At 39.7% G+C, this 17,245-nt stretch overlaps 1 protein-coding gene across 4 annotated transcripts in view; it reads left to right on the top strand.

Moving 5' to 3' along the window:
- The window catches only part of Ttc28 (tetratricopeptide repeat domain 28), a 593,457-nt gene that overhangs the window by 178,736 nt on the left and 397,476 nt on the right, over window positions 1–17,245 (top strand). Inside the window, exon 1 of one of the 4 annotated variants that reach the window (XM_078039659.1) lies at window positions 15,583–16,363. The exons of the other annotated variants lie outside the window; for them this stretch is intronic. Coding sequence (XP_077895785.1) covers window positions 16,337–16,363 — 27 coding nt within the window. The 5' untranslated portion in view covers window positions 15,583–16,336. Of the gene's footprint in view, window positions 1–15,582; window positions 16,364–17,245 lie in introns of those variants that run through there. 4 annotated transcript variants of the gene reach the window in all.

Here is a 17,245-nt window from a genome sequence, read left to right as displayed (position 1 = left end):
CACATTTTAGATTTTTTTATCTTTACTAAATCTTTTTTTTTTTAAAGAGAGAATGAGAGAGGAGAGAGAGAGAGAGAGAGAATTTTTTTTTTAATATTTATTTTTTAGTTCTCGGCGGACACAACATCTTTGTTGGTATGTGGTGCTGAGGATCGAACCCGGGCCGCACGCATGCCGGGCGAGTGCGGTACCGCTTGAGCCAAATCCCCAGCCCTTTACTAAATCTTGATTGGTGTTAGAACATCTATTTCAGGAGAGTATCAGTAAAGTTATAGGAAAATGGACTTAGCATGTTTGAGAGTTTTCAAATGGTCTGACCCATTTCAGAGTGATTTGTATATGTGAATTTGATATGAAATGTATACTATTTACAAACTAAAATCTGCTATCTCAGGTTCTATTGACATGAAATGGTTACCTTGTTTAATCTTTTATTTATTTTATATTTCTAGAAATCCTAGGACATTGCTCTCTGAACCATTTAATTATCATTACTTTGAATTATACTCTTAAGTTTTTTGAGGTCAAACATTTATTTTCATTTATTTATTTACTTGGTACTGTATTTCAAATCCAGGGCTTTAGGCATGCTAGACAAGTGGGAGGTCAATTTTTTTTAATATTTATTTTTTAGTTTTAGGTGACACAGTATCTTTTTTTTATTTTATGTGGTGCTGAGAATCGAACCCAGTGCCTCACGTCTGCTAAGCAAGTGCTCCACCACTTGAGCCACAACCCCAGCTCTGGAAGGTCAAATTTTTAAACAGAGTTTTATATAAAATGAAGACAAGATACTTATAGTAAACATTTTATACCTAGAAAGTCAAAATAAGTTGACTAAGATATTAGTATAATCAAGAGTTCAATTAATAAGTAACTTTCTTCTTAACATTCTAACTTAACATCCAACTTAGGCATTATAATGGGAAAAAAGGCACTTTATATATATGATGATCAAAAATGACTTAAGAATAATGTAAGTGAGAATCACATATGAGTTTATATAATTTTTTTATATGAGAACTTTATTTAATATAAGTAGAACATGATTAAATGGACGTATTCTCCATCTGTGACTATTTTTGGAAATATAATGATAGTAATAAAAATTTCAACTTAAATGTAAAATTGGGTACAATGAATTTGTGTACAATGTGTACAATGAATCAAAATACATTCAGCTGTCATACACACCTAATTAAAATAAATTAATTAATTTAAAAAATTTCAACTTAAATTTCCTTTGGAATTTGTCATCTTTTATTTGAAATTTATTTATAGGTAAGAATACTACAATTTTTAAAAAATAAGGCTAATAAAAAGGGTTTGTTATTATAGTATGATAATGCATAATTTAAAAAAAACTTTTTAAATTATAGATGGACATAATACCTTTATTTTATTGATTTATGTGATGCTGAGGATCAAATCCAGTGCTCCATGCATGCAAGGCAAGCATACTTCTACTGAGCCACAACCCCAGCCCAATAATGTGTAATTTTTTAAAAGCTATAATTAAAACAGAATTATATTATTTGAATGGATCATTTTCACTTTAAAACTCATGTTAATAAAAGTAACTATGATAAGAAGCTGGAAATTTCTGAAAGACAACATTGAGTTCTGGACTTTCAGATACAGTTGGGACTGTGGGAGTGTTACTTGTGAAGATGTCATGGTGCCTCAGAAAACAGAGGTTTCTTCAAAGGGTTCATTTTAGATGGGAACTGATTTTGGCATTTAGGATAGGCACTGTGTTTTAGGGTTAGACTTTTAAAATTTTATTTTTGAAGTAGTGATGCTAAAATAATTGACAATTGTATAAAATAACCTTTTAACTGCTTTTTAAGAGGGGATTGAGAAAAGGGATTGGTCACAGCTTTTATTTTTCTAGTTTGTTGGTATAGCTGAGATTAGGTTAGTATATGCTGTTACTAAGATAAACATTAATTTCATCTCTACTTGGCCATATTGGCTTTGTTCTCTTTCGTTGGCTTAAATGTATTGGACAAGACACCATCTAGAGCCATGATGCTCTTAGTGAAGTGCTCTGAAATACTGTTCTGTATTCTGTCTTTTGGATGAACTACAGATGAGGATAATTGTGAAAATTAGTTGATGGTACAATGCAATCATAACTTCATACCATCAGCACATACCTATGAATAAAAATCAGCCATTTAACCAAGAATGTTGATCTGTTTTCACAACTTTTCATGCTGACATTAGTTTGCTAGTTGTTTTTGTTGTCCCTTGTGAAAGACAAGTAGTAGCTATGTCAATGATTTAAAAAGTTTATCAGAAGTTGGGTGCAGTGGCACATCCCTGTAGTCCTAGGTACTGGAGAGGCTGAGGCAGGAGGATAACTTGAACCCAGGAGCTCATGGCCTGCCTGGTCCACATAGCAAGACTCCACCTCTTAAAAAGATACATGTAAGGGATCTAGGGTTGTAGCTCAGTGGTAGAGCACTTGCCTGGCATGTGAGCACTGGGTTCCATCCTCAGCACCACACATAAATAAATAGATAGATAGATAGATAGATAGATAGATAGATAGATAGATAAACAAACAAATAAATAAAATAAAGGTCCATTGACAACCTAAAGAAATATTTGTAAAAAAGTGAATAATTTATGAGAGAAAAGGTTTTCAATTGAGAGAATTACATATTAATAACTTCTGAGTTATAAAAAGCTGGTCATGTTCTTTTTTAATAATAGCTTTATTAAGATCTAATTCATATAGTATACAGTTTAGTCTTTCAAGGTGCACAATTCAGTGGTTTTTGTGTAGTCACAAAGTGCTACAACCATCCCTATTATCTAATTCCAGAACATCTTCATCTCCTCAGAAGAAACCCCACACCCACCAGCGGCCACTCCTCATTCTCTCCACTCCCCAGCCCCTGGCAACCACTGAGCCACTTTCTGTCTCTATAGATTTGCCTGTTCTGGGCATTCCACAGAAATGGAATCATGTACTATATGACCACATTCTTTTTTAGCAGTGGAATATCTGAATCCAAGTCTAGAAATTTTTACCCAAACAAATTTGAGCAAAACTGCAGTTTTATTGCTAGACTGAATTCCACATTCCAGAAGTTGAGAGACATGAGAATATAGGTATGAAGATGAACCAGATGGAAAAAACTGTTCAAGGAGCTGCTTTTTGTGTAGAATTATTAGTGCTTCAAGAAGGAGGACTGCTTGGGGGCAAAGTGAATTAGAAAATTCTTTAAAGGCCTGGGAGTATGGTGTAGGACAGTGGTAGAGCCCCTGGTATAACCCCCCCAAAGGAAATTATCAAAAATAATATTTATACCTTTCAGTTAAATTTTTAACCCTATTTTCATTTTACATGGTAGTTCAAATTTTGCTATTTATTTTATATAGCCAACCTAAGCTACTAACAGGAAAAGTTACCTCTAGCATTGTGTTCTACCCTCAGTAGACTGGTAATAATTGTGTTAGGTGGTGTAGGTGACAATAATGTGTGAGTGTGTATGTGTGTGTGTGTGTGTGTGTGTGTATTTTTTTTGGTGGGGATTGAATCTTGTGAATTACCTCCCAGGCAAGTCAGTCAGTAGTTGCCTTATATGACTCAGAACTTAAATGGGAAATTCTTTATGATCAAAATTACTGTTGCTTAATTTGGTAATCAGAGTGCCCACTAAGTGACCCATTCCTATACTTTTGAAATAGGAAGAAAAAGCCCATGATGTTTTTATATGGATGGCCAGATAGACAGCACTTTAAAAATTAGCATATGAATGTTTTGACTATCTCACTTAAGACAGCCTGTCAGTTTGGCAGCTCTGAGCCTGTTATTTCTGTGTCTTCTCCTTTTTTCAATTTCATGTTTTGACAAATGAGATTGTACTTTTGACAAGTGATTTGTATTCCATCTAAGAATTTCAAAGTGTTTTTAATTTATTTATTAAACTATCTAAAGATCATTTCATCTATTCATCTTTGGGTAATACAAGATTTTACCTAATACAAATGAAGATAGAAAGTGATAGTACTGGAGTTCTTGCAATAAAATAATTATTGGACAATAATCATTATTACTTATTTTTTAGAAACTTATATTGTTTTCAATTCAACATCTTCTGACAGGTTGGCTGTAGTACTGAGTTATGAATTATGAGTAATGGTCTCTTGTTATATCACTTGGGAGGGTGTATCTCTTGATAGGTGAATAAATTGCCATGCCAAAAATATTATTACAAAAAGAAATCCTATGTATTCAATCTCATAATGAGTAACCAGCATTATATTCAGCCATTGGTTGAACAAATATTTGAGTACGTAAATTAGTATGCTGGGACCTTTCCTAAGAACTGGACTTCATGGTGAACAGATACCGTTCTATAGAGTTTACAAACTGTTGGGGGAACACACAGGTTAAATGAGGAAATAATGTAATTTCAAATATTAAACATACTTTTTTAAAGGTGGGGTCTTTTCACCCAACTTGGCTTTAAATTTCTGGGCTCAAGTGGTCTTCCAACCCCAGCCTTCCAAATACTGGCACATCTTTAATTGTGATAAGTGGTTTGAAGAAGAAAATAGGATATTTTAGTGATTGGGGAGGGGAGTTATTTTGGTCAGGGAAGACCTCTCGGATGACTTTCCATTTGAAAAAACAAGAACAAAACAAAAACAAGCAAAAAACCTGAATGTGGAGAAAGAAACCCCTACTCTGGCCTTCCAGGCAGACTAATTTAAACTACCAAGGTCACGAAGAGCTCAGGAAGGTGGTGTGGCTTCAGCCTGTGAAGGGCCAGTAGGTGAGAACCAGGGTGAAGAGTAGAGGTGAGACCACGCAGGACCCTGAGGGCTGTGGAGAGGCAGCAGGTCTCCTTGGCTGTGCAGAGGGAAGGCTTAAGTGAGAATGCACCATCTGATCCACACAACAGAAGATCGTTCTGGCCACACTGAGAGGCCAGTTCCAGGAGGCATGGTAGTCCAGATGGTTGGATGGCATCTGTGGGCGGAGGAGATGAGACAAGTGGCCGGATTTGGATTAGATTTTATAGAGCGAGAGTTGAGGACTTGCTAATGGATTAGATGTGAAGTGTCAGGAAAGAAGAAGAATCAAGGTGACTGTTAAGTTTTTGGCTGGAACTGCTGGATGAATAAGGATGCTGTTTAGTTGAGATGAAATATAGCTCAAGGAAACCCGGGTTCTTGGGCTACATGAGTTAGATGTATATTAGAGATCTTAATGAAGACGTGGAGTAGGCCACTGTTTACACAGGTGAGGTTCAGAATTAATATGGGAACCATTGATAGCAGATGGTATAGGATACTACTCTGAGGTCCAACAGCACTGATGACCCTAGAAACTGGATGTTTCAGTGGCTACTGCAAATTCTCTGTCACTCTTCTTTGTGTCACTTACTTTGTATTCAGTGTCCTGCCAGAGAATTGGGTCTAGGTGTTGTGTTTTCATTCTAGCTACCAGGTGATGGGGGACAGTAATAATTTGCTTTCTAATTGCTCTCATGAGAGGGATCACCTCCATTCTACCCAGAATCAGAGAACAAAAGAGACCCCCAAAACAGAGGATGGGAGTTCAGAAGCCAGGCAATTCAACAACCACCATAAAAGTGTGTTTACAAAAAAAAGGACTATGGTTATATTTTCAAATCGTTCGTGTTTTAGTTATGTGAATGCAATCCATTTGATTGCCAGTGAACTTATGGTTATGGAGCTTAGCAGTAAGTCATCAGAGAGCTTCCAAAAGGACCCACTCCCCCCCCACACACACAACCTGTTTCCTGCCCTAGGATTAAGAAGAACTCACTGTCTCTTTTACCAAGAAAATAATAGTCTCTTTTGATAAACATAAATAATCCCCCAGTTCAACCATCTTTTTTTTTAATTTTTTTTTAGTTGTACTTGGTACAATTTCTTTCTTTCTTTATTTTTAATGTGGTGCTGAGGATCGAACCCAGTACCTCACACATGCAAGGCAAGTGCTCTACCACTGAGCTACAGCCCCAGCTCCTCATCCATCTTTAAAAGTAACACCTACATATTAAATAAACAAACCCTACACACTTGAAGTTACTATTATTGTATAATCAGGGTCCTTTAGGAAGGTTAATAAATCCCAAACTCCATATTGTGGCCCAAATAGCTTATCACTGAAGCTACTCAAGATAAATTTTAATTAAAGATTATATATGCTGAATTTTCTTCCTGATTGGTAAATTGTATAACAGCAAAATTATGCATGCTCTATAGCTATGGCTACTTAGTATAGAAAGTAACAAGACTGTAGCCCGAGGTATTATAGTTCATTGATCTGATTTATATAGGAACATTCCTAACATAGCCACAGCATTCTTGTGATAGAAGATGGATTGCATGCCAATGAGATAACAAAGTATTTCCAGGATAGTACCTTTTATAAGCATCATTGGAAAATGAATGTTGGACATTAACATCGAATGCTGACAGATGGTTACTTGCAGATTAAGTTGGCTCCTTTTGCGGCTTGTTGCTAAGTTTTGTTAAGGTGAGGTCGAAGTGTGCTTTACTCTTACCCATGCTGTGAAGACATGACCTCTTTGAGTCACTACTGGATGTCTTGCGTGTTCAGCGATGATGCCCCACTCTTGCTGGCTTGAACTTGAGAGTCTTCCAGTCCTGATGAGCTCAGGGATTGTTTACCTTGCAGTGTCCCTTAGCCTCGCCTGTGGAGTTCCCCTACACTGGGCAAGTGAGTGTTCAGCTAAAACCCAAGGGGACCCTCTGCTGCCTTCTGGAGCTCCGTGTCTCTCTAGCCTCGTCCACTTCTCTACTTTGACTGTTCCAGCTATTTCATCCTTCTCCAACACTCGTCTCTCCCTTCAACTCTGTGAGACCCTGTGCTCTTCCTGGGACTTCCTTCCTGCTCTTGGTGTGGAATGTATCTCCAGGCAGAAAGCCAGGGTGATGGCCGCTCCTCTGGTTTGTTCAAGTACTGGGCTGCTGATTTGTTTTGTTTTCTTTATTTTTATTTAGTTTTTCTTTTCTATTTTTCCCAGTGTAGTGAGACTGGTCCCAGTTGCTCTGTCATGGTTGAAAGAAAAGTGGCACAGGATTGATCACACACACACCTGGGACAGGAAGTGGGTCTGCAAACAGACAGGGAGAGCAGCAGCAGCTCCCCTTGAATGTTCCCTTTTATAGGCGAGAATCATGGCTGCCCGGGGGGCAGGTTTAGTTTTGATTGACATAGTAAGTACCCCCTGATCTTGTGGAAGGCAGTTTTGTTTCTTGGGAACAGAGACGGGCAGTTTTCCTATCTCTTGGAGGGGGAACAGGGAAACTGGCATGTCCCTTTATCTTCTCAAGGACAGAACAGGGAAACCAGTATGTCCCCATCCCAGGGGCTGGCAAATTGTCTCCTGTCTCTCAAAGAGAGAACAGGGAGAGACCAGCATGTCTCCAGGCCAGTAGGTTTTATCTCGGGCTACTCTCTGTTTCTTGGGAATAAGAACAGTAGTCATAAAGTGAGGGTATGGAAAAGGAAGATGGCTGCAATTATGCTAACAATGGGCAGGTAGAAGTCTCATTAGAAAAATAATCATCACAGAAACACATGAGCATTAGCTCTGGTATTCTGTGCTATCTAAATTGTAATTAATACAAAATCCATTGTATGATGAAGAAAGAGAAAAGAAAATCAGAATTATAACAGAAAAACAATAACAGTAATAACAGTATTAAGCATGCAGGATTTTCCTATTTACAGGATGTACTATGTGTGTATATAATTGCACATATAATTTAATCTTTCCAACAACTTTATTCAGGTATGTGTTATTATTATCATCTCCATTTAAAGAGTTAGAAATTGGGACAAAGAAAAATGAAGTAACATAAGGTCACACAGCTGGTAAATGATGGCTCTTGGGTTTGAACCAGGCAATACTGGCCAAATGAAAGTTGCTAAGGAAAATAAAAAATTACTTAAGGAAACTGAGTATGTTTTCTGTCTCATTTGGATGAATTTGAAAGAATATTGTGCCACCTCTCCTATGAAGTTGCTATATTTAAAACCATAGCATTGTTCAAGATTTAATTTTATGCCCCTCCCCTTTATTGTTCAGACTCCATCCCTGGAAGAGTTTTAACCATTACCTTTTATACATACTATTGTTATGTGAATGAGACCCCCAAATCTCTTGATAGCTCTTTGTATGTACATATCTATTTATCTAGCTATTGATATGCACACCAATGTTTATCCCTCTATCCATTTATCCTTGACTCTAGATTATTACTCCACCTACACATTTCATGTTCCTGTATCTCTCTTATCATCACTCAGACTCTACAAGTCTCAAACTGCATTCAGTATCCTCTGCTCTTTTTGTGACTTGTGCATCAATTAGTGGAGAGTCTTTTTCTAAAAGACGGTGAGACTTTGGGATCACCTTTAAATCCTTCCCTCTCTCCCCTTAACGATAGGACTTCTCCCCTTTCTTAGGACCTGTTTTACTTCTGAAATGTATCTCAAGAAGTTCCTTTTCCTATCTCTGCTGCCCTAATTCAAGATGCCCTCATAAGGTCCCTTGTTGATTTATTGTAACAGAAACTTATTTGGCCTTCCCATCATTATTGTTCTCCTATTCTTTCTATCCTTCCAGTACTTGCAGAATTATCAGCATAAGACGCAAATAGATTTATATATTACCATGATTAAAATCCTGTGCTGGTTGCAGGGAAATGGATGGCACTAGAGCAGATTATGCTTAGTGAAGCTAGTCAATCCCTAAAAAACAAATACCAAATGTCTTCTTTGATATAATGAGAGCAACTATGAACAGAGCAAGGAGGAAGAGCAGGAAGAAAAGACTAACATTTAACAGAGTCATGAGATGGGAGGGAAAGGGAAATTGCATGGAAATGAAGGGAGACCCTCATTGCTATACAAAATTACATATAAGAGGTTGTGAGGGGAATGGGAAAATAAACAAGGAGAGTAATGAATTATAGTAGATGGGGTAGAGAGAGAAGAAGGGAGGGGAGGGGAGGGGAGGGGGATAGTAGGGGATAGGAAAGGTAGCAGAATACAACAATTACTAATTGGGCATTATGTAAAATTGTGGATGTATAACCGACGTGATTCTGCAATCTGCATTTGGGGTAAAATTGGGAGTTCATAACCCACTTCAATCTAATGTATGAAATATGATATGTCAAGAGCTTTGTAATGTTGTGAACAACCAATAAAAAAAAAAAAATCCTGTGCTGGGCTGGGGTTGTGGCTCAGCGATAGTGCACTTGCCTAGCATGTGTGAGGCACTGGGTTCGATTCTAAGCACCACATACAAATAAATAAAATAAATGCCCATCAACAACTAGAAAAATATTTTTAAAAAATCCTGTGCTGTTGCATCATTGTAATCTAAATTAGGAATTAAGAGCAAGGCTTTGAAGTCTGACCTTAATTTTCTTTGTGCCACTTTCTAGCCATGATATGCTGAGAATTTACTTAACCTTATAGCTTCAGTTTCCTCTTCCATAAAATGGGCATAATAATAGTTCTTCATAAAAGCATTTATTTCAATGAAATGAAAAATATTTAAAATATTTCACCACCTGGCACATACTCAATAAATGATAGTTACTATTACTCTGAATAGAAAAGCATTTACCACCTTTTAAACTTAGCTTCACTACCTCTTGCCTTCAGGCATTCGATGACTTGCTAACGTGGCCTCATTTCCCACCTTCAGGTTTTGGCTCTTGCTCTGTTCATTCAGTCTGAAGCACTGCCACCCACACCCTTTCTCTCCTTGTGGAAAGAGTATTGGGCCACCTCTCCTGTGAAACCTTTCTCACTTACCACAGTCAGAAGTAATTACTCTTTAGGGCTTCTTTATTCTTAATGAGAGAATATGCCATTAATTATTCCATTCTTCTAGCGCTTAGCTTGGGCTAAGTCCTTGGGCTCCTGAGAGTCAGGAAATAGCAAGATCAATTGGTGTTAGCTGCCCCTGTTGTTATTTTTTCTGTTAGTCATGTACCTGTCTTCCCTTTTGACCTCCACCAAACAGCTATCTCCTCCAGGACAAAAATTATCTGATTTATTTTTGTCTTGTCTCACAGAGCCTCGTACTGTCCAGGGTGCATAATGAGTGCTCAGTAAATGAGTGTTGAATCAAAGGCTTGGGATTCAACCTCTCTGGAGCTGCCTGATAATGGACAGAGGTGAGGGTGTGGGTGGGTGAGGTTAGACTCGATGTTGTCCAGCCATCTGCCACGGTTTCCTGCCACAGGATGGGAGCCTGGTCCTGTATCAGCAGGCAGAGTGGCAGAATTCCTATTGTAACAGGTTAATTTAGTTTTTTTTTTCCCCCAAGCAAAGCAAAGCTTTTTTTTAAAAAATATTTTTTATAATAGATGAGCACAATACCTTTATTTTATTTTTATGTAGTGCTGAGGATCGAACCCAGTGCCTCACACATGCTAGGCAAGCGTTCTACCAGCTGAGCTTGAGTCCTAGCCAGGCCTTCACATTCTTAATGCATCCAATTTTGTGAAATATCACTAAGGAGGCAAGATTTTTGGGAATCAAATATACTTCTACCTTTGTCCCTTTATTTTTCCCTTTACCTCTTTAGTACTTGAAAGTCATTTAAGGGTTTTTAGGAAAATTAATGTATTTTCCAAATACTGTTTCACATTGAACTTAATAATGTACTTCTAAAATACGACAAATGTAAATAAGTATGAGGCCAGCTTTTGCAGGCATTTACCCTATGATCAATGTCAGACATATCACTCCTTAGGAAATCTTGAAGAAATTCACAACAATGAAAAAAGGTGTGTTTTCACCATTCATTTCCTCTTTCTTGCTTTTGTTCAGATTTGAATAGACAAGTAGTTATTGAGGAAAATATTATTTTAATAGACTGTTTTACAGTATCTGCTTTTAGGAAAGTGATTTGCAAATGCTATGTTAAAAATGAGGAAGTTATAAAAATGCTTTTTAGTAGCTACAGATCTGGGAAAATGTGTTCTTACTGTTCAGTGTTGGATCTCTGAAACAATAATGTTAAATGACAACATTTTGAACTAACTGTGCTAGCTTGGTAACTCCACATAAATAATTCTTCTTGATGGAGAAAGTATATTGGTGCAATACTAAATCTGTAAAGATTTCAAGTACAAATACCAATTCAATTTGGGTTAAGTAAAATAAATAAATAAAGGCACAGAGAAGAAAGAATAAAATGATTTAAGACAGTGTTGGTATTTAAAGGCTTCTGGGGGTATGGTCCTCTACCGAGTGGTACCTATTAAATGAAAGCTGAAACAGCTCACCGGACAGCAGGGACAGAAGTGCCCTACAGATTACAAATAAGTGACCCAAAGGCAATTTAACTAAAAAATTGAAAACTGGTTTAAAACCTTGCATCACTGTAAAGTTTTAGATTGATTCTTTCTATAGAAATGAAAGTTTTTGGTTTTTTTTTTTTGTCTCCTGATATGGCCACTCCTCTCAGACCCTCCACCCCCAGTTTAAATAACTTGTGTACTGTGAAGTCCAACAACTTCTGAGCAGGGAGACCGCTGTTCAGTTCACAGACCAAGAGTAGTATGCATGTGGAGTCACAGATGCCTTAGGAAAACTACCCCACAGATTAGGAACTATTAGATCTCTTAGTTTACGTATGAGAAAGTGAAGCCCTGAGTGGTTAAATCAGCAGTCACGAATTAGGACCTGAGATGAAATTTAGTCCTCCAGGCATGTTTTGTTTGGTCTGTTAGGATGCTTTAAATTTTTTTTAGCAAACAGAAATCAGGAAATTTCTAGCTTCTCATGAAAATTAGAGACTCTGGCACTGTTGGACTGATATTCCTGTATGACATCAGTTCACTGGAGTTGTGTCGCATCTTCCCCCTTTACACGATCCATGTATCTCCAGGTTTATACTCCTCACAATTCTCTCCTGTTTCACTTATTCATGTTACTTGCCTTGCCTTTCTTAAAATGTCATACAGCATGTTAAAGAGTAGAAACTTCTTTTGACTCCTAAAGCAATTGTAGGTTTCTACCTCCATTACTCAAGCAGTGGTTTGTAAACAGAAGGAGTGCTTTCCCATTGCCAGGGACTTGCAGCATGGTGTTAACTGGCTGCTTACCGTCTCTGAACTCCAGTTTTGTTATTTGTCAAATGGCCATAGCATTTTAATCATGCAAATAGTTTAAAAAATTAAAAACAGCCCCATAAAATAATAGTCAATATTTTGTGTTACATTAGGTTATTTTAAAATGTTGTTTCAAGCCAGGCACAGTGGCGCATGCCTGTAGTCCCAGCTGCTCAGCAGTCTGAGGCACTGGGATCACTTGAGCCCAGGAGTTGAAAACCAGCTTGGGCAACATGGGGTCAAAGAAAACCCCAAACACAAAACAACAACAACAACAACAACAACAACAAAAAAAAAACACGGAGTTACATGCTTGTAATCCCAGTGTCTCAGAGTCTGAAATAGAGGATTGCAAGTTCAAGGCCAGCCTCAGCCACTTAGCAAGGGCCTAAGAAGCTTAGTGAGATCCTGTCTCAGGAAAAAAAAGATAAAAGGACTGGGGATGTGGCACAGTGATGGTGTATAAAGCACCCCTGGGTTGAATCTCTAGTATCCCCCGTCCCCACCAAAGAGCTCCTTCAACCTGCCCCCTTCCATTATTAATCCTTTCAATGCTTTACGTTCTATAGGATAAAGTCTAAATTTTTTTGGTTTATGTTCCCAGCAATTTGGTTTTAATATATCTTTCTAAAATATCTATTTTGTACAATGTGGAAGATGATTTTATTCATTCACCATTTCTTTTTAAGGGGAATACTGGGGATTGAACCCAGGGGCACTCGACCAAGAGCCACATCCTCAGCCCTATTTTGTATTACATTTAGAGACAGGGTCTCACTGAGCTTCTTAGCACCTTGCTTTTGCTGAGGCTGGCTTTGAACTCATGATCCTCCTGTCTCAGCCTCCCAAACCACTGTGTACAGGCATACCTCACCACATCTGGCTCATCATTCATTCTTTTTATCACATAAATATTAAATACTTCTGTGCTAGGTACTGTTCTAGACACTGGAGATTACAAAGTTGAATAAGACAAAGTCCCTGTCTCTAATATTCTCATACTTAGGTTATCTATCTATCTGTCTATTGGGGTGTGTGAGTGTGAGTGTGTGAGTGTGTGTGTGTGTGTGTGTGTGTGTATGTATGTATATATATTTATATTTTAAAATAAATTTATATTTTAGTGCTGGGAATTGAACATGCTAGGCAAGTGCTCAGAGCAGCATCCTCCATCCAAGACATATATTGTAAGCAGGTCAATATTTTGTATTTTGAAGACATCTTACATATGCCCATCTCCTTTGCTCACAGAATTCTCCTTTTTCTCTCTCTTTTAAAAATTGTTTTATTCAACAAGTATTATTGGTTGCCTTCTCTGTGTGAGGTAATGTTCACTGGGTGTTGGTGTTTTAACAAAGTTCCTGCTCCTTTGGAATTTATGTTTTTGTGGGGTGAATAGATGTTTTATAATAAACAAACTATATATGTGATTGGGCTTGAAGTAACATGTAGCAGGGTCAGAGGACAGATAGTACCAGGTGAGGGTCATGACACTGTTATATTAGGTGTGATGGTGAGAGACAGCTTCCTAACATGATTTTTGAACAGTCCTGAAGGAACTGAGGAATGCAGCCACAAGGGTATCTGGAGGAAGTGTTTTCCAGGCAGAGGGCACCACAAATATATACCTGGCATGTTTAAGGGACAGTGGGAGGGCTGGTATATTGAGGGATTAGTAAGGGAGCAGGAGAAGGAGTGAGCTCAGAGACATGGGAAGGTCCTAAAAGGCACTGCAGCCATGCTAAGCACTTGGGGTTTTGGTGCCAGAATAAGTCATCTCTTGTGATTTTTTTCTTCAAGTTCCTTGTGAAGCCTTCCTTGGCCACCCTGCTTATGATTTCTCCTAATTCCTAGGATACCTGTGGACCACAGAACTCATTAGTTGTCCAACTAACTGAGGCAGCAAGTGCCTGGCTGTCTTCTTATAGGATTTCTGATCTGTCCTAATTTCTTTGTAACCTCCTCTGGCTTAGGGACTTAGTTTCATACCTTTCTATCCCACAGGATGCTGTGCACTGAGTTGATACTTAATATGTATTTGTCTTGTGAGGCTCTTCTTTCAGATGTCAGCAGGAGCAATTTGAAAGTGATGTACAGGAAAGAAGTGAGAGGACTTGGTGATAGATTAGATATAAGGAATGGTGTTAAGGTTTCAGTTTGTGATCCTGGAAGGATAATGCTGTTATGGACAAAAAAAGGAAAGTTAGGAAGAGAAGCTGATTTAGGAAGAGACTGGATCAATTTAGTTTGAATTTATTGAATTTTCTTTGCTAATAGGATATCCACATGAAGTTGCCCAGAATATTATGGATGCATCAGAATACAAACAGAATTGGAGCTACTTGTGACTGCTGCCTGAAGTCATGTAATCTTCTCAAGAGCAGGGGGTAGCCTCTTCCTCATGTTTCTAGTGTCTAGAAAAGGAGCTGGCAAATAACAGGTGCTTGTTGTTGGCAGTTGATAGGCTTATTGAGATGAGAGGTGAGGTTATTGAGATGAGCTGGCATGTAGCTATGAGGCTTAACATGAAAGGAATACAGGCTTTGAAAAAAGTTCCTTGCGGGTTTGACTTCTAACCCCACCATGCTCTATGTGTGGTCTCTGAATCACCTGTCCTCATCCTTGAAATGGAATGATAACACCAGTCCTACATGGATACTGTGGGTCAACTGTAATTGTTTGGGGTGTTTTGATGATTTATTTATAATATGATATAGTTAGTGATCCATCTGTATATTTTCTTCCATATCAGTCAGTTCTGACAATGCATTCAGCACTCTGAGAGTAGTTAGGTTAAACACTGGGAACACTGGACTTAGTACATCCATTATTATCATAATGTACATCAGTTGGTATTACAGTAACTAATACTACCTTTTATATTGACAGCTATCAAAACAGAATCATGATAGCATGGGATTTGATAGACATGTTGGATGATTAATAATAGAATTACATAGTATTTTCTATTTATAGATTAATCTGCTTAACTAAAGATAGAATCATCTCATAGAAGATGAATGAAAATCCTCATAGCAATATTTTTATGTAATAAAATTAGCACTAAATTTAGAGAAGCAATTAGAATCTATATTTAGCTTCATTTTGGGCAAAACTCTTGATTACCTTGATAGATACCTCAAATCTCTTTTCTTCAAGTCGGAAATTAAGTTTTTAAAGCCTTCTGGTCTAGAATCTCCTTTGCCTTTTTCTCTGAATATAAATCCTAAATCCATGTCTTTTGAAAGGGTTTCCTAACCTCGTATATCTCTTCTGGGTCTGTTTCTTTGGAGCCTTTGGGTCCTCCAGAACTGTACGCTTTGCCTTACTTTTTGCATCTGAGCAGATGTCGTGGCACTAAGACCCAGAAACCGTTTTGCTGTGTGGCTGGAGCTGGGCAGGCTGTGCTTGCACTGAAGGGAAGGAAGTCATTAGTGCAGACTGAGCTGTGGAGTTGGGTTCTTGCAGGATTTCCTTCCAGCCTTTCCCCACTAAGGTTCTTGGGAATTAAAAAAAAAAAAAATCTAAACACACAAACCAAGTTTTCCTATTTACAGTGTTCAGGGAAGGTAGGCATTCCGGGAAGGGCAGATCCTTTTCCCAAGTTATCCAAGAAGGAAGAGAAAACAGCGTAAAAGAAGCTCTGATTACAGATCTTTGGAATTTTCTTTGCTAAATTTTACAAACGAGAAATACACCCAGAATTTTGGGAATTGCTCCAGGCTGCTCGTGAGGGTTTGATTGCTTGTCTAATCTTTTTTGAGAAGAGGAGAATTCGCCAAAGGGGTTTGGATGGCAGGAGCCCGGCTGGGTTTTTGCAGCAGCTCGCGTTCTCAGTCTCTTCTCTGAGAGAGGGTCTCTAGCCGGCTCCGAGACCCCCTGCCGCAGGCTCCTTTTGCAAGCGCCAGCCGGGGAAAATGCCCCGCTCTGGCAGGAGTACACTGGTGGCTGCTGGGACTTCCTAGCCCGGTGGGAAGTGTGTTCGTGGTTTGGGGATACTTTTCATTGAACTGAAGGCGAAAAGACTGGACTCTCCTGGGCTTTTTCCCTTTGCAGTGAATATGGGGAAGAATTAGGGGGTGGGAGGGAGGCAGCATGACTTGCAGTCGCCGCTGCCCTGCATCTGCCCCCAGCCCCCAGCCAACATCTTGATGTTCCACGTATCGGCTGTACAAATATGATGAAATGGCAGCCCCGGAAGAAGGTAAGTGTCACGGAGTGGGGACGGGGCCCGGAGCCCCACTCAGGGACGGGTGACTGGGGTCGGCCCTCGGTCCCTCCACATCCTTCATAGTTCTCTGGGCCGGGGGTGCAGACAGCCCTGGACCCTGAGGGACTCGCGCCGTTCCCTTCGGGACAAGTTACCAAGTCTGGTCTGCGTCCACTGCCCTCCAAGTTTTCCTTCTTGGTATGCGTGGACCCTCGGGGGTGACAGCTCAGAAACACCCGTTCGCTCTAGAGCCCTGTGGAGCCCGTGACATCCTTAGCTTTGCCCGAGCCAGCCAAGAGCTTCCAGGGTCCGAGTTCTCGGCGGCGCAGGGTCTCGGGGTGGGGACCGTCTGGGGCTGCCCGGGACTCGTTCCAGCGGCCCCGCAGGTGGGTCTTGGAGCACCTACTTCCCCAAGGGGTTAACCGTCTCCAAGCCGCTGGCAGCCGCTTCCCCAGGGCCCCGCTGGGGGGCGAACAGCCCCAGCACAACCGCGCGGTGGCTGGTTCCCGGGCGGCGGGCCGCGGGGCCTCCCGCCCGAGCGCCCCGGGCCGGGCCTCGAGCCGTGGGGCGCGGGCGGCCGCGTGGGCCCGGAGCGCGGCCATTGTGCGCGGGCTGGTGTCTGCGGTCGGCGTGAGCCGCGTGTGTGCCCCGAGCGTGGGCAGGGGAGGGGACACCTCGCTTTTTGCGAGATTATTTCCTAATATGGCTCCTTTGTTGAGAACTCAAGAAAAAAACAATCCAGTGGTTCTATCAAAATAAATTGCTATTGGTCCCAGAAATAACGTTTCCAAACGTGGGACTGGTCCCCACCCCAGGATGTTGAGGGGGAAAGACAGCCTTCTTCAAGTTGTTGGCCAGGGCTCCCTTTGCTAACTT

Source organism: Ictidomys tridecemlineatus, chromosome 2 (genome assembly GCF_052094955.1).
Source record: "Ictidomys tridecemlineatus isolate mIctTri1 chromosome 2, mIctTri1.hap1, whole genome shotgun sequence".
Lineage (NCBI taxonomy): Eukaryota > Metazoa > Chordata > Mammalia > Rodentia > Sciuridae > Ictidomys > Ictidomys tridecemlineatus.
The sequence above is the reverse complement of the archived record's forward strand: the minus strand, read 5'-3'. Positions and strand labels throughout refer to the sequence as shown.